Raw genomic sequence first — 16,407 nt, forward strand, 5'->3', positions numbered from 1 at the left:
TAGGGGCCTTGAGTATAAGTCAGAAAGTCATGATGGAGCTTTGTAAGGCATTGATAGACCTGCCTCACCAACCAGTGTGGGAAGGACCTACAGATGCTGGTTTACACCAAAGATGGTCACAAAATGCTGAAGTAAATCAGCGGGGACAGGCGGGGAGGAATGGGTGACGTTTCGGGTCGAGGCCCTTCTTCAGACTGGTTAGGCCGTTGGTTACAATACGTTGGTCAGGCCACGTTTGGAGTATCGCCTGCAGTTCTGGTCGCCCCATGACTGGTGGGGTGCGGAGGCTTTGGAGAGGGTGCGGAGAAGGTTCACCAGAATGCTGCCTGGATTAGGTGGGACTAGCTACAGGGAGAGGTTGGGCAGTCTTCGATTGTCTTGTGTGGGTACCATCCCTGGAACTTCCCACCTCTGAGGTTTGTGGAGATGTGATCATCAAGGGTGATGTAAGGGGAGGGAGATCCAATTTTGAGCGATCTTGGTGGGCTGATGAGGCCACTCCTTAAAGCACCAGGGACACGGGTTCAATCCTGACCTCGGGTGCTGATGGTCTCTTCACTGTCACTGGTACCGAGGAACAGTCAAATACTTTTTTTTACGCACAGATCAGCAACACTATCACCACACAATCTCCTGGTTAGTACAGAATGTACAGAACACACCACTGAGCCCACAAGCAAGGGGAGTGGAGTTTGCACATTCTCCGCGCGGAGTTTGCATGTTCTCCCCAATGGAGGGCTGTGTGGAAACTGGCAGAGGATGAGCCGAGGTCTGAGATTAGATCAGCCGCAGGCTTGGAGCGCAGGAGGGTGAAGGGCGATCTTATAAAGGTGTACAAAATCATGAGAGGAGTAGATCGGGTAGATGCACAGAGTCTCTTGCCCAATCGAGGACCAGAGGACATAGGTTCACGGTGAAGGGCAAAAGATTTAATAGGAATCTGAGGGGTAACTTTTTTGCGCAAATGGCACGTTGGCCTTCATAACAAGAGGAGTTGAGTATAGGTGGGTGTATGGAACAAGCTGCCAGAGGAGGAGGTTGAGGCTGGGACTGTAACACCATTTAAAGGGACACTTAGAACCTCTATGCACCTCAATGGTGACCCTTGGACTATTTTTGATAGGACTTTGTTGACTTTATAGAAACAGCTAGACAGGTACATGGATAGGACAGGTTTGGAGGGATATGGACCAAACACAGGCATGTGGGACTGGTGTAGCTGGGACATTGTTGGCCGTTGTGGGCATGTTGGGCCGAAGGGCCTGTTTCCACAATGTATCACTATGACTCTATGGGGGAGGGTGGGGGAGGGTGTGCGGATGTCCCTGACCGCTGTCCCCACCCTCCTCCCACAGGGAAGAGGAACGGAACCAACAGCCAGCACTGGCAGCTCCTCGACAGGATACTACAGCAGATCGTGCTGCAGGATGAGAAGGGGGAAGACCCTGACGTCGCGCCGCTGGAGAACTTCAATGTCAGGAACATCATCCGCATGTGAGTGTCTCCCGAGGCTCCGTTCCTGCCGGGAATTCCGGTCCCGTTCCACACTGTGCTTTCTAGATGTAGAGATGTCGTTTGGAGATACATCATGGAAACAGGCCCTTCGGCCCATCGAATCCTTGCCGACCATTGTTAATCGGTGGCGCAGCGGTGGAGTTGCGGCCTCACAGTGCCAGGGACCAGGGTTCGATCCTGACTATGGGCCCTGTCCATACGGAGTTTGTATGTTCTCCCCGTGACCTGCGTGGGTTTTCTTCAGGTGCTCCGGTTTCCTCCCACACTCCAAAGACGTACATGTTTGGTGGTTAGTTGTGTAGGATAGTGCTAATGTGTGGGGATCGCTGGTCGGTGCGGACTCGGTGGACCGAAGGGCCTGTTTCCGTGCTGTATCTCTAAACTAAACTAACACTTGGTTAGAGTTTAGTTTATCGATACAGCACGGAAACAGGCCCTTCAGCCCACCAAGTCCACACTAACCCTCGATCACCTGTTCACACTAGTTCCATGTTCTATGTGGCTCCTGTGCTGCGCTGTTCTGTGTAGGTATAAACCTACCTGATCTCCCGGTTGCCAAACACTTTAACTCCCCCCTCCCATTCCCACACTTTCTGTCCTGGGCCTCCTCCAGTGTCAGAGTGAGGCCCAGCGCAAATTGGAGGAACAGCACCTCATATTTCGCTTGGACAGCTTCCACCCCAGTGGTATGAACATTGACTTCTCTAACTTCAGATAGCCCTTGCTTTCCCTCTTTCTCCATCCATCCTCCTTCCCAGTTCTCTGACCAATCTGACTGTCTCCCTGATTAAATGTTATCTCTGTATGCTTCGGTGTCACCTTCCCCTAGCCAACAATACACAATACACAATAGACAATAGGAGCAGAAGTAGGCCATTCAGCCCTTCGAGCCAGCACCGACATTCACTGTGATCATGGCTGATCATCCACAATCAGTACCCCGTTCCTGCCTTCTCCCCATTACCCCTGACCCACTATCTTTAAGAGACCTATCTAGCTCTCTTGAAAGCATCCAGAAAACCGGCCTCCACTGCCTTCTGAGGCAAAGAATTCCTTAGATTCGCAAGTCACTGGGTGAAAACGTTTTTCCTCATCTCCGTTCTAAATGGCTTGCCCCTTATTCTAAAACTGTGGCCCCTGGTTCTGGACTCCCCCAACATCGGGAACATGTTTCCTGCCTCTAGCATGTCCAAACCCTTAATAATCTTACATGTTTCAATAAGATCTCCTCTCATCCTTCTAAATTCCAGAGTGTACAAGCCCAGCTGCTCCATTCTTTCACCATATGACAGTCCCGCCATCCCGGGAATTAACCTGGTGAACCTACGCTGCACTCCCTCAATAGCAAGAATGTCCTTTCTCAAATTTGGAGACCAATACTGCACACAATACTCCAGGTGTGGTCTCACTAGGGCCTTGTACAACTGCAGGACCTCTTTGCTCCTATACTCAACTCGTCTTGTTATGATGGCCAACATGCCATTCGCTTTCGTCACCGCCTGCTGTGAAGAAATGATCCATTCTCCATTTTCCTTGAACTTCATCCCTTTTGATCCCTCGTCCTTTCATATCTCCCATATCCCTGTGTCTCTCGTCCCCACCACTCCTCCAACCAGCTCCATCAGTCTGAAGACCCCGAAATGCCGCCTGTCCATTTACCGTCCACAGACGCTGCCTGAGCCGCCGAGTTAACTCCAGCACTTTTGCGTTTTGCTCTTTCATTTCCCTCAGGTTGGTGAACGAGAATGAAGTTAAGCTGTGGAAGGACCAGGCGGAGAAGTTCAGGAAAGGTAGGGAACCTCACTAGGATGGTGTCCCATCTAACTCCGGCATCCTAATCCAGTGACAAATGCAACTAGTAGACCACCTAAGTCCGAATAGTGAAAGGCCAGGATAGGGTGGCTGTTTCCACTTGTGGGAGAGTCTAGGACCAAACGGCATAGCCTTAGAATAAAAGGGTGTGCCTTTAGTATAAACTTGGTTTATACTCTCTAGAATTTAGGAGACTGAGAGGGGATCTTATAGAAACTTACAAAATTCTTAAGGGGCTGGACAGGCTAGATGCAGGAAGATTGCTCCCGATGTTGGGGAAGTCCAGGACAAGGGGTCACAGCTTAAGGATAAGGGGGAAATCCTTTAAAACTGAGATGAGAAGAACTTTTTTCACACAGAGAGTGGTGAATCTCTAGAACTCTCTGCCACAGAAGGTAGTCGAGGCCAGTTCATTGGCTATATTTAAGAGGGAGTTAGATGTGGCCCTTGTAGCTAAAGGGATCAGGGGGTATGGAGAGAAGGCAGGTATGGGATACTGAGTTGGATGATCAGCCATGATCATATTGAATGGCGGTGCAGGCTCGAAGGGCCGAATGGCCTACTACTGCACCTATTTTCTATGTTGAGGAAGATGAGGAAGGATTTATTTCAGATGGTGGTGAGGGTGGTGAATCTGTGGAATTCTTTGCCACAGAAGACTGTGGAGGCCAAGTCAATGGGAATTTTTAAGGTGGGGATTGATAGATTCTTGATTAGTACGGGTGTCAGAGGTTATGGGGAGAAAGCAGGAGAATGGGGTTGGGAGGAAGAGACAGATCAGCCATCATTGAATGGCAGAGTAGACTTGATGGGCCCAATGGCCTAATTCTGCTCCTATCACTTATGAACATGAACTCTTGGCTCATTTTACTTCCCCATCAGCTCACAAGACACTCCACGTAAATATTAGGGGAAGGAAAGACGAGATCCTTCATCAGAGGCTGCACAGTGGCGGGCGGTAGAGTTGCAGCCTCACAGTGCCAGAGATCCGGGTTCGATCCTGACCACGGGTGCCGCCTGTATGGAGTTTGTACCGTGTGGGTTTCCTCTGGGTGCTCCGGTTTCCTCCCACATCCCAAACACGTCCAGGTTTGTCGGTTACTCGGCTTCATCCCATTTGATCTCTCGTGTGTAGGATAGTGCTCCTGTACAGGGTGATCGCCGGTCGGCACGGGCTCGATGGGCTGAAGGGCCTGTTTCCGCGCTGTGTCTCTAAAGTAAACTAAACTTCATCAGATGGAGACGTAAAGTGTGCCAGATGCTGGAATCTTGAGCAAAAGCACAAAGTGTTGGAGTTACTCATTAGTCCAGTTTAGGAATACAGCATGGCAGCGGGCCATTCGGCCCACCGAGTCCCTGCCAACCAGCGATCACCCGTACACTAGCACTATCTTACACACGAGGGACAATTTACAGAAGCCACTTAACCTACAAACCTGCATGGGAAGAAACCGGAGAACTAGTGTAGATGGGGCATATTGGTTAGCATGGATAAGTTGGGCCGAAGGGCCTGTTTCCCTGCTGTATGACTCTATGATCGTGGCTGTGGTTATTGAAGGTTAATTACCAGAGAGTCATACAGCACGGAAACAGGCCCTTCGGCCCAACTTGCCCATGCCAACCAACATTCCCCATCTACACTCGTCCCACCTGCAGGCATTTAGCTCATATCGATCTAAACCTGTCCAATCCATGTACTTGTCCAAATGTCTCTTAAATGTTGTGATAGTCGCAGCCTCAACTACCTCATCCGGCAGCTCGTTCCACACACCCACCACCCTTTGTGTAAAAAAGTTACCTCTCGGGTTCCTGTTAAATCTTTCTCCCCTCACCTTAAACCTATGTCCCCTGAGTTTGAATTTAGTTTATTGTCACGTACCGAGGTACAGTGAAAAGCTTTTGTTGCGTGCTATCCAATCAGCAGAAAGACAATGCATGTTACAATGGAGCCATCCACAATGTACAGATACATGATAAAGGGAAAAAGTGAATGATATTTAATGCAAGACAAAGTTCAGTGAAGTCCGATCAAAGATAGTCTGAGTGTCTCCATCTGATTCCCCTACTGTGGGCCGAAATGTTATCTGTCCATTTCCCTCCACAGATCATAAGATAGGAGTAGAATTTAGACCATTCGGCCCATCAAGTCTACTCTGCCATTCAATCATGGCTGACCTATCTCTCCCTCCTAACCCCATAACCCCTGACACCCGCACTAATCAAGAATCTATCTATCTATCTCTGCCTTAGAAATATCCACTGACTTGGCCTCCACAGCCATCTGTGGCAATGAATTCCACAGGTTCACCACCCTCTGACTAAAGAAATACCTCCTCATCTCCTTCCTAAAGGAACGTCCTTTAATTCTGAGGCTGTGACCTCTATTCCTAGACTGTTCCTCCCACTAGTGGAGACATCCTCTCCACACCCTGCAAATCCTGCCTCAGCTGCTGAGCTTGCGTTTGGCCCCAGGTGTCTGGCGCGCCCTTTCACCCTGTTGACCGCCGCTCCCCGTTGACACTCTCCCCGAGCTCCCGCCTCCCGCACTCTGCCCCCCCGGGCCGACGGTAGCTTTTTGTGATTCTCTTTCGCAGAACACATGGAACTGTTGGCCAGGTTGGAGAGGAAGGAGAGGGAGTGCGAGACCAAGACGCAGGAGAGGGACGACATGATGAGGACGCTCAACAAGATGAAGGACAAGCTCCAGAAGGAGTCGGTGGAGCTGCGGCACGCACGAGACCAAGTGATGGAACTCAGCGCACGTCTCAATGACCTGGCGGAGGCGGTAAGAGCCACAAGGTCATAATCGATAGAAGTGACCTCTAGTCCTAGACTCTCCCACCAGTGGCAACGTCCTCTCCAGCTCCACACCATGCAAGCCTTTCACTATGCTGTACGTTTCAATGAGTCTGAACCTTCTAAACTCCAGCGAGTACAGGCCCAGTGCCGTCAAACACTCAATGTGTGCTAAAGTACTCATTCAATAGACAATAGACAATAGGTGCAGGATAGGCCATTCGGCCCTTCGAGCCAACACCGTCCTTCAATGTGATCATGGCTGATCATCCCCAATCATTACCCCGTTCCTGCCTTCTCCCCATATCCTCTGACTCCGCTATTTTTAAGAGCCCTATCTAACTCTCCCTTGAAAGCATCCAGAGAACCCGCCTCCACCGCCCTCTGAGGCAGAGAATTCCACAGACTCACCACTCTCTGTGAGAAAAAGTGTTTCCTCGTCTCCGTTCTAAATGGCCCCTGGTTCAGGACTCCCTCAACGTCGGGAACATGTTTCCTGCCTCTAGCGTGTCCAAACCCTTAACAATCTTATACGTTTCAATGAGATGCCCTCTCATCCTTCTAAACTCCAGAGTGTACGAGCCCAGCTGCTCCATTCTCTCAGCATTTGACAGTCCCGCCATCCTGGGAATTAAACTTGTAAGCTTACGCTGCACTCCCTCTATAGCAAGAATGTCCTTCCTCAAATTCCTGGGATCATTCTTGTAAACCTCCTCTGGACCCTCTCCAGAGCCAGCACATCCTTCCTAAGATATGGGGCCCACAATTTCCGACAATACTCTAAATGCGGCCTGACCAGCGCCCTATAGAGCCACAGCACAAACCCTCTCTCTGAGTTTAGTCTCGTTTAGTTTGGAGCTACAGCACAAAAATAGGCCCTTCATTCCACCTGGTCCGCGCCGACCAGTCATCCCCGCACACTAACACTGCCCGACACACACTAGGGAGAATTTACAATTTTACAGAAGCCAATTAACCTACAAACCTGCACGTCTTTGGAGTGTAGGTGGAAACCGGAGCATCCGGAGAAAATTCTACGCCGGCCCATAAGGTCATAAGTGTTAGGAGCAGAAATAGACCATTCGGTCCATCAAGTCTACTCCGCCATTCAATCATGGCTGATCTATCTTTTCTTCTTAATCCCATTCTCCTGCCTTTTTCCCCATAACCCCTGACACCCGTACTGATCAATAACCTATCTATCTCTGTCTAAGAAATATCCTTTGACTTGGCCTCCACAGCCTTCTGTGGCAAAGAATTCATCACCCTTTAACTAAAGAAATTCCTCCTCATCTCCTTCCTAAAGGAACGTCCTTGAATTCTGAGGTTGTGGCCTCTGGTCCTAGACTCTCCCACTAGTGGAAACATCCTCCGCATCCACTCAATCCAAGCCTTTCACTATTCGGTAAGTGACGGGGAGAACGTACAAACTCCATACAGACAGCATCCGTAGTCAGGATCGAACCCGGGTCTCTGGTGCTGTGAGGCAACAACTCTACCGCTGTGCCACAATGCCGCTATCTCTTACAGGATAGACTCAAAATGCAGCAGTAACCCAGAAGGTCAAGCAGCATCTCTGGAGAAACAAATAGGTGATGTTTTGTGTCGAGGCCCCTCTTCAGACTGAGAGGGGAGAGGGAAACTAGAGGTATGAAAAGGTACAAAGAACAAAACGATGAAAGGTATTAAAAGAACAAATCAAGGTCAGCAAGGATGATCAAGGAAAGGTGGAGCCCACAATGGTGCATTGTTGGCTTTGGAAGAGGTAATAATGAGGGGGTACGAACAGTGAAACTAAGAGTATACCTTTCATTCTATAGTTGGTCCCTTTTCATATCTCTAGTATCCCTCTCCCCACTCTCAGTCTGAAGATGGGTCTCGACCCGAAACGTCACATTTTCTCCACAGATGCTGCCTGACACGCTGAGTCACTCCAGTATTTTGTGTCTATCTCATGAGAGCTAGCAGCACGGTGGCGCTGCGGCGGTGTTGCTGCCTCGCGGCGCCAGAGATCGATCCAAGGGTTCGATCCTGGCCACCGGTGCTGTATGTACGGAGTTTGCACGTTCTCCCCGTGACCTGCGTGGGTTTTCTCCGGGTGCTCCGGTTTCCTCCCACATCCGGCTTGTAGATCGATTGTCTTCCGTCAATTGTGAACTGTCCCTAGTGCGAAGGATGTTACTAGTGTGCGGGGTGATCGCTGGTCGGTGCGGACTCCGTGGGCAGAAGGGCCTGGTTCCGTGCTGTATCTCTAAAGTCTAAAGAGATCCCAGAACAGATGCCTGAAGAACTTGTAGGACCATCTCATGTTTTATTTGGGCAACTTACATATGAATATTGATTTCTCTAACCTCAAGTAACCATTGCATTCCCTCTCTCTCCATCCCTCCCCCACCTGTGTCGTTGTACCAGCTTCAAAGTCGTCTTGTTGAGTCTCATTGTTTGTAACTCGTTTTCACGTAGCTCACAGCTAACAATGGCCTGTTTCCTTTATAATCGTTATTTTTTTGCATAAATTTCATTAATTTGTTCTATAGCTCTCTACATCATCGTCTATATCTCTCGTTTCCCTTTCCCCCGACTCTCAGTCAGTAGAAGGGTCTTGACCCATAACATCACCTATTCCTTCTCTCCAGAGATGCTGCCTGACCCGCTGAGTCACTCCAGTTTTTTGTTGCTATCTCCTTTCAGAACTGGTCACAGATCTACAGTTAGAATAACGTCCTTCCACCACTCCTAGGCTTCCCAACTTTCTCACTCCCAAATAAGGGACAAAAGGTCAAAATACGGGACAAATTCCTGACACTGACCGACTCGGCCGTGTCTGGGTGAATGATGAGTTGTCCCGGGTGCTGGACTGTACACAAAGCCCAGCCGGCGGGCCAGCTGAGGAGTTCTGGCCCGGGCCGCGCGACGTCGCGTGTAAAGTCCGGCGCCCCGTCCAACGCATGAACCGATGATCGGCCATGAGAAGGAGGGGTGGTGGTGTCGTCGGTAAGCGAAGGTCCGAAGGTCGGACAGCTGGCCGGGCTGCCGACCGACGGGGCCACGGGCGAGGCGCTGCTGCTGCTGCTGCACTCCATGGGCTGCACTACGTGGGGACGGGTGAGGCGGGGCCGGACGCGGCGTTCCGACCCGACAGTCCCCTCGACCCGAGAAGTAGCGGTCAAATACGGGACAAGGGCGGTCCCGTACGGGACAAACCAATTTAGCCCAATATACGGGATGTCCCGGCTAATACGGGACAGTTGGCAGCCTTACCCACACCCGTCTGGCTTCTATGAGTCCGGTTCTGAAAACGGAAAGGGCTGCCCTTTTCCGCACCAGAACACGAAGTACAGCCCCATGGATTATAAGCACCTAGATCCCCGGGATGACGTTTTTATATCACTGTACTAATCAAGAATCTGTCTATGCCTTAATGGGGAAGGGGGAAGGAATAGGTGCAAGTACGGTCAGGATACGGGATAGAGAAAGGGAGGAGGGGCAGCTATCCATGTTCTCCAGAGATGCTGCCTGACCCGCTGAGTTACTCCATCACTTTGTGTTTTCTTTGGTGAACTAGCACATGCAGTTCCTTGTTTTCTATGCTGTTCTATGCCCTGTTCTGTCGCCTGGCGTCTCCCCGCTTTGTCTTCTCTTTGCAAGAAAGTCTCTCCTCACGAATGTTGACTGTGTGTGATCTTCTCGTTGCAGAACGGATTCGGCCTCTCCTTCCCCCTGCCCCCTCCCCCCCCCCCGGCGGCCCCCTCCCCCCCCCTCCCCCTCCCCCGCTCCTGGGCGACCTCCCCCTGCCCACCCCCCCCCTGCTGCTGTACGACTTCCCGCCGCCCCCTCCCCCGCCCCCACCCCCCGGCGCACCCCCCTTCTTCAACTGCCCCATGCCCCCACCGGCCTGCCTGCTCACCACCGGCAGCATGAGAAGGAAGGCCATCCCACAGCCGTCTCACCCACTCAAGTCCTTCAACTGGCACAAGCTGGCAGAGGTAAGGAAGTCCTGACCCCACCCTCCACCGTGGGCAGCCATGTTGATCCGGGGCATTGCGTGTTGTACCCCGATTGAAAAGATACAGCAGGGAAACGGGCCATTCAGCCCACCCAACCCAAGCCAACCGTCAAAATCCTGCTCACACACACTCATCCAGAGAATGGGATCAGTCCGATGAAGGGTCCCGACCCGAAACGTCACCTATCCATGTTTTCCAGAGTTGCCTCCTGACCTACAGAGATGGGTTCCGACACGAAACGTGACCTCTGCATGTTCTCCACAGATGCTACCTGACCTGTTGAGTTCCTCCAGCACTTTTTCCACCCTAGTTCTGCATTATCATACACGCCAATGAGAAAGTGGGATCCCATAGAACTAATGTCAACGGGTGATCGATGGCCAGCTTGGTCTTGGTGGGCTGAAGGGCTTGGATCCTTGCTGTATCTCTAATCTGATCTAAGAAGGATCCTGACCAGAAATGTCACCCATCCTTTTCCTGCAGAGATGCTGCCTGATCCGTTGAGTTACTCCAGCGTTTTCTGTCTACCACAAACATTACAGGTGTTATATACTGTAATACCCATTTTTTTGTGTATGTTCAGAAGATGTACAAGAAGATGTTTTGGGATTCAGAATGTTATTCACATTAGCACATCTTGCTGTATGATAGACAATAGACAAGAGGTGCAGGAGTAGGCCATTCGGCCCTTCGAGCCATTCACTGTGATCATGGCTGATCATCCACAATCAGTATCCCGTTCCTGCCTTCTCCCCATGTCCCCTAACTCTGCTATCTTTAAGAGCTCTATCTAACTCTCTATTGAAAGCAACTAGAGAATTAGCCTCCACTGCCTTCTGAGGCAGAGAATTCCACACATTCACAACTCTCTGTGTGAAAAAGTTTTTTCCTCATCTCCGTTCTAAATGGCGTACCCCTTATTCTTAAACTGTGGCCCTGCATCCTCATGGCAAGAAACACAATGCGTGCAACACTCATGTCTCACGATCGAGAACTTCAAGTCCCTTGGTGTAACGATCTATGGCGGACCAACTACATTGAAGCCACAGCCATGAAGTCGCACTAACGACTCTTCTTCCTCGGGAGTCTGAGTAAACTCAGCGCATCTCCAATGACTCTTACAAACCTCTATAGCTGGTGGAAAGCACTGTGCCAGGTTGCATCACTGTTTGGTTTGGTCAGTACGGAGTCTGTAAGGTACAGAAGCTTGAAAGCACATACAGTGCCCTCCATAATGTTTGTGACAAAGACCCGTCATTTATTTATTTGCCTCCTCTACTCCACAATTTGAGATTTGTAATAGAAAAATAAATCACATGTGGTTAAAGTGCACATTGTCAGATTTTATTAAAGGCCATTTTTATACATTTTGTTTCACCATGTAGAAATTACAGCAGTGTTTATACATAGCCGCCCCATTTCAGGGCACCATAATATTTGGGACACAGCAGTGTCATGTAAATGAAAGTAGACATGTTTAGTATTTTGTTGCATGTCCTTTGCATGCAATGACTGCTTGAAGTCTGCGATTCATCGACATCACCAGTTGCTGGGTGTCTTCTCTGGTGATGCTCTGCCAGGCCTGTATTGCAGCCATCTTTAGCTTATGCTTGTTTTGTGGGGCTAGTCCTCTTCAGTTTTCTTCAGCATTCAGCATAATTGGGTTCAGATAGGGTGATTGACTTGGCCACTCAAGAACTGACCATTTTTTAAGCTTTGAAAAACTCCTTTGTTGCTTTAGCGGTATGTTTGGGATCATTGTCTTGCTGTAGAATGAACCGCCGGCCAATGAGTTTTGAGGCATTTGTTTGAACTTGAGCAGATAGGATGTGTCTATACACTTCAGAATTCATTATGCTACTGCCATCGGCAGTTGTATCATCAATGAAGATAAGACCTTCAGCAGCCATACATGCCCAGGCCATAACACTCCCACCACCGTGTTTCATAGATGACTTTAACCATGTGCTTTTTTTTGTAATACAAATCTAAAATTGTGGAGTACAGAGGCAAATAAATAAATGATGGGTCTTTGTACCAAACATTATGGAGGGCACTGTACCACCATTCCCATTCTCCCTCTGGTTACCCCCTTCCCCTTTATGTACTTGCAAAATCTCTTGGGATTATCCTTTATGCTATCCACCAGAGATACGCATCTCCTGATCCGTTTTTGCCCTCCTCATCTCCTATTTTAGCTGGCTTCTTAGTTCCCGAAACTCCTCCAGGGATACACTCAATCCTAGCTGCCTATACCTGCCTCATGCCTCCTTTCCCACTCTGGACCAGGTTCAAGAACAACTTCTTCCCAAACAACTATCAGTTCTTGAACACTGCAAAGACCAACTAAACTATCAACTGTCTTTGTTAGATTAGGGACTTTGGGCTTTTTGCAATAACTTTGGTTTTTTTAATTCATTAGGTTTTTTTAAGTTGATTGTGTTTTCTATGAGAACCTTGTAAACAAACTTGTTATGCTGCTGAAAGTAAGAATTTCATTGTCCTGTTTTTGGTACATATGACAGTTAAATACTCTTGACTCTTGACATGTATAGTGTTATCTGGCTTGTGTAGGAAGGAATTGCAGATGTTGGTTTAATCCGAAGATAGACACAAAAAGCTGGAGTAACTCAGCAGGACAGGCAGCATCTCTGGATAGAAGGAATGGGTGATGTTTCGGGTCGAGACCCTTTTTCAGTCTCAACCCGAAACGTTGCCCTTTCCTTCCCTCCAGAGATGTTGCCTGTCCTGCTGAGTTACTCTGGCTTTTGGTGTCTATCTTTGTATTAACTGGTTAGCGAGCAAATCAAACCTCGGTACACGTGACAATAATAAGCCTGAGTGTGGGGGTATTGGCTCTTGCAGAACAGAATCGGTGGCACGTTGTGGTCCGAGATCGATGACCTCCGAGCTTTCACCGTCCTGGACTTGGAGGATTTTGAGAAGATGTTCTCTGCGTACCAGCGACAACAGGTAGGATGTCCCTTTCCACCTGCGTTCAACGCTGTATTGTGCATGTGGTGCCCGGGTATTGGCAATTTTGTTTGACCGCGAAGAAAGGCTGAATACAAACAGGAACTTTTGCAAGGCCAAATCCCCTGAGCATTTCTATCTGTGGCGCAGTGGTACGGTTGCTGCCTCACAGCGCCAGAGACTAAGATGGCCACTCGCGGGTCCAGGCAGCGGCTAGTTGACGGCAGCACAGGTGTCGGCTGCATGTCCCTTTTCCGGGCCTACGTCCGTGCCCGCGTGTGTCCCTGGAGAGGGAACACATGCTGTCCACGGGGACTTTGGAGGCCTTCCGTGAACGCTGGTCGCCACGGGAGGTCGAGTGTATTGTTAAAGTTGGCGATATATTAATCTGTTGACCGTTTGTTTGCAAACTGTCAATATAGGCAGCCTTTGATCATGTTAATACTGTATTTTCTGAATAAAAGTATTTGTGTAATTAAAAAAAATAAAATTAAAAGAGACCCGGGTTCGATCCTGACTACGGGTGCTGTCTGTACGGAGTTTGCAAGTTCTCCCCATGACCTGCGTGGGTTTTCTCCGGGTGCTCCGCTTTCCTCCCACACTCCAAAGACGTACGGGTTTGTAGGTTAATTCGGTAAAAATTGCAATTTGTCCCAAGGATAGTGTTAGCGTGCGGGGATCGTACGCTGGTCGGCAGGGATGCGGACATGGGAACATGTAGAACTGGAGTGTAACAGGTGCTGGAGTAACTCAGCAGGTCAGGCAGCATCTCTGGAGAACATGGAGAGGTGATGCTTCGGTGGTCCGAATGGTCTGTTTCCACGCTGTATCTCTAGACTAAACTAAACTAAACTAAGGTGCGAGGGAGGCAGATAGGAAGAAATGGTACATAATAGGAAGAATGAATCAGCTGAGTTAAGGAGGATTTTATTTAAGCGGCAAATTGTTATGATCTAAAATAGGAAAGGCTGTTGGAAGCAGAATTAAGGGGAACTTCCACGACTGCACCAACTTGACGGAGATTTATGCCCCTGTCCCACTTTGGCGATTTTTTAGGTGACTACAGGCGACTGGGCTGTCGCCACGTGGTAGCCGGGATGTCGCCTGTACGGTCGTGAGTCGTCTCCTCAAGTCGCCCAAAGAGTCGTAGCGTCTTTCCGGTCGCCGTTGGATTTTGAAATGTTCAAAACGTTTCGGCGACAGTGGGTTTGACGCCAATGAGCGTAGCTTGTCTTCTCCTGACGTTGGTGCTGACGTGGGTTGTCGCCAGGTGACGTAGGTTGTTGCCAGTGCTGACTTTGGTGAATTGCATTGGCGACTACCTACGTCAATCTACGTCAACCGGAAACTGAATTGTCTTACCTTGTGGTAGCTTGTCGCAGGTGGACCTAGGATGTCGTAGGTGGACGTCCTAATGGGTCACCGGTTGTCGGCAGCTTGCTGTAGCTTGATGTCGACTAGGTGGTAGGTTGTTGTAGACTGTGACAGTCGCCGAAGAACAAACCTGAGTGGGACAGGCCCATAAGGTATGAGAGTGAGGGTAAAGATATTGAATTTATTGGAGAGCTTATTGACTCGGCGAGCATATTAATAATGTGCTAATGTTACTGACTTGGAGAAACTTGGATGTCCGTTCCAAAGGGTTGAGTTTAAATCCCAGCAACAGCTGCTGAGAAATGTAAATGTGGAATTACGGAAACCCAGCAAGGCGGGTACAGTGCTTTAACTTGGCAAAGCTACGTTCTGGGATTCCGGTTTCAGTATCCCGCCTTCCACCCAAAGCCCCACAAATTCTTTCCGTTCCAAGAACTCGTCCTCTCCCCTTTCCAATGCTGCAAAAAATTGATCCCTGCATCAAAAGGCCGTCGCTTCTTGCAAATTGAGAGTTCACACCCATAAGGTCATTATCGTAGATTACGAAGATAGGAGCAGATATTAGGCCACTTCGATGCCCATCAAGTCCACTCCATTATTCAGTACCCAAGTCATTTCAAGTTTCAATTACTAGACATACACATACCAGATGTTAAGTGAAATGAAAGTGGCAATGCTCGCGGACTTTTGTGCAAAAGACAAACAACAAAACAACCAAACAAATATAAACACAATCATAACACACATATTCTTTTAATAATATAATAATGGAAGGAACAATGTTCAGTAGAGTTAGTCCCTGGTGAGATGGTTTTAGGCGTTTACAGTGCCTGGAATTGCCTCTGGGAAAAAACTCCTTCTCAACCTCAAAATTCTCACTCGCATGGCAACGGAGGCGTTTGCCTGACCGTAGCAGCTGTAACAGTCCGTTGCAGGGGTGGAAGGGGTCTCCCATGATTTTATTTGCTCTGGAGTTGCACCTCCTGATGTATATTTTCGACTGGTCTTTCAGGGGGCGTTAGTGAAGTTCCCATAGTGCGTTCGGCCGAACAGCCTACTGAAACTCGCGTTGCAGACCCTTCTTGTCCTAAACGTCGCCAGCAATTCCCAAACCAGATGGTAATGTTCCCGGACAAGATGCTTTCCACCGCCGCTGCGTAGAAGCACTAGAGGATCCTCGGAGACACTCTGAATTTCCTTAATTGCCTGAGGTGGTAAAGGCGTTGCCTTGCCAATCATGGCTAATCTATCTCTCCCTCCTAAACCCCATTCTCCTGCCTTCTCCCCATAACCCCTGACACCCGCACTAATCAAGAATCTATCTACCTCTGCTTTAAAAGTATCCACTGACGGCCACCTTAGCCCGATCCGAAACGGCGCTGATCCACGCCATAAGTTCATAAGGCCATCCGGCCAATCAAGTCCATTCAATCGTAGCCCACTATCTTTCTCTCTCCAACCCATTCTCCTGCCTTCTCCCCATAACCCCTGACACCCGAACTGATCAAGAATCTGTCAATCTCCACCTTAAAATTTTACATTGTCTTTGCCTCAATGAATTCCACTGATTCATCACCATCTGACTAAAGTAATTTCTCCTCATCTCCTTCCTAAAGGAACGTCCTTTAATTCTGAGGCTGTGGCCTCTAGTCCCACTAGTGGAAACATCCTCTCCACATCCACTCTATCCAGGCTTTTCACTATTCTGTAAGTTTCAATGAGGTCCCCCTCCCCCTCATCCTTTAAACTCCAGCGAGTACAGGCCCAGTGCCGTCAAACGCTCATCATATGTTAACCCACTCATTCCTGGCATCATTCTTGTAAACCTCCTCTGGACCATCTCCAGAGCCAGCACATCCTTCCTCAGATATGGTGCAAGTTGCTCCTCAGATTCCCATTAAATGTTACCCCCCCACTTTAAATCTATGTC

General features: G+C 49.1%; 1 protein-coding gene across 1 annotated transcript in view; it reads left to right on the plus strand.

Annotated features, from left to right (window-relative positions):
* daam2 (dishevelled associated activator of morphogenesis 2) overlaps positions 1 to 16,407 on the plus strand; it is a 274,117-nt gene that overhangs the window by 179,973 nt on the left and 77,737 nt on the right. Inside the window, 6 exon segments of the mRNA XM_055636342.1 lie at positions 1,356 to 1,494; positions 3,247 to 3,305; positions 5,922 to 6,112; positions 9,820 to 9,852; positions 9,855 to 10,109; positions 12,996 to 13,103. Coding sequence (XP_055492317.1) covers positions 1,356 to 1,494; positions 3,247 to 3,305; positions 5,922 to 6,112; positions 9,820 to 9,852; positions 9,855 to 10,109; positions 12,996 to 13,103 — 785 coding nt within the window.

The sequence above is a fragment of the Leucoraja erinacea genome, chromosome 5 (genome assembly GCF_028641065.1).
Source record: "Leucoraja erinacea ecotype New England chromosome 5, Leri_hhj_1, whole genome shotgun sequence".
Classification (NCBI taxonomy): Eukaryota; Metazoa; Chordata; class Chondrichthyes; order Rajiformes; family Rajidae; genus Leucoraja; species Leucoraja erinaceus.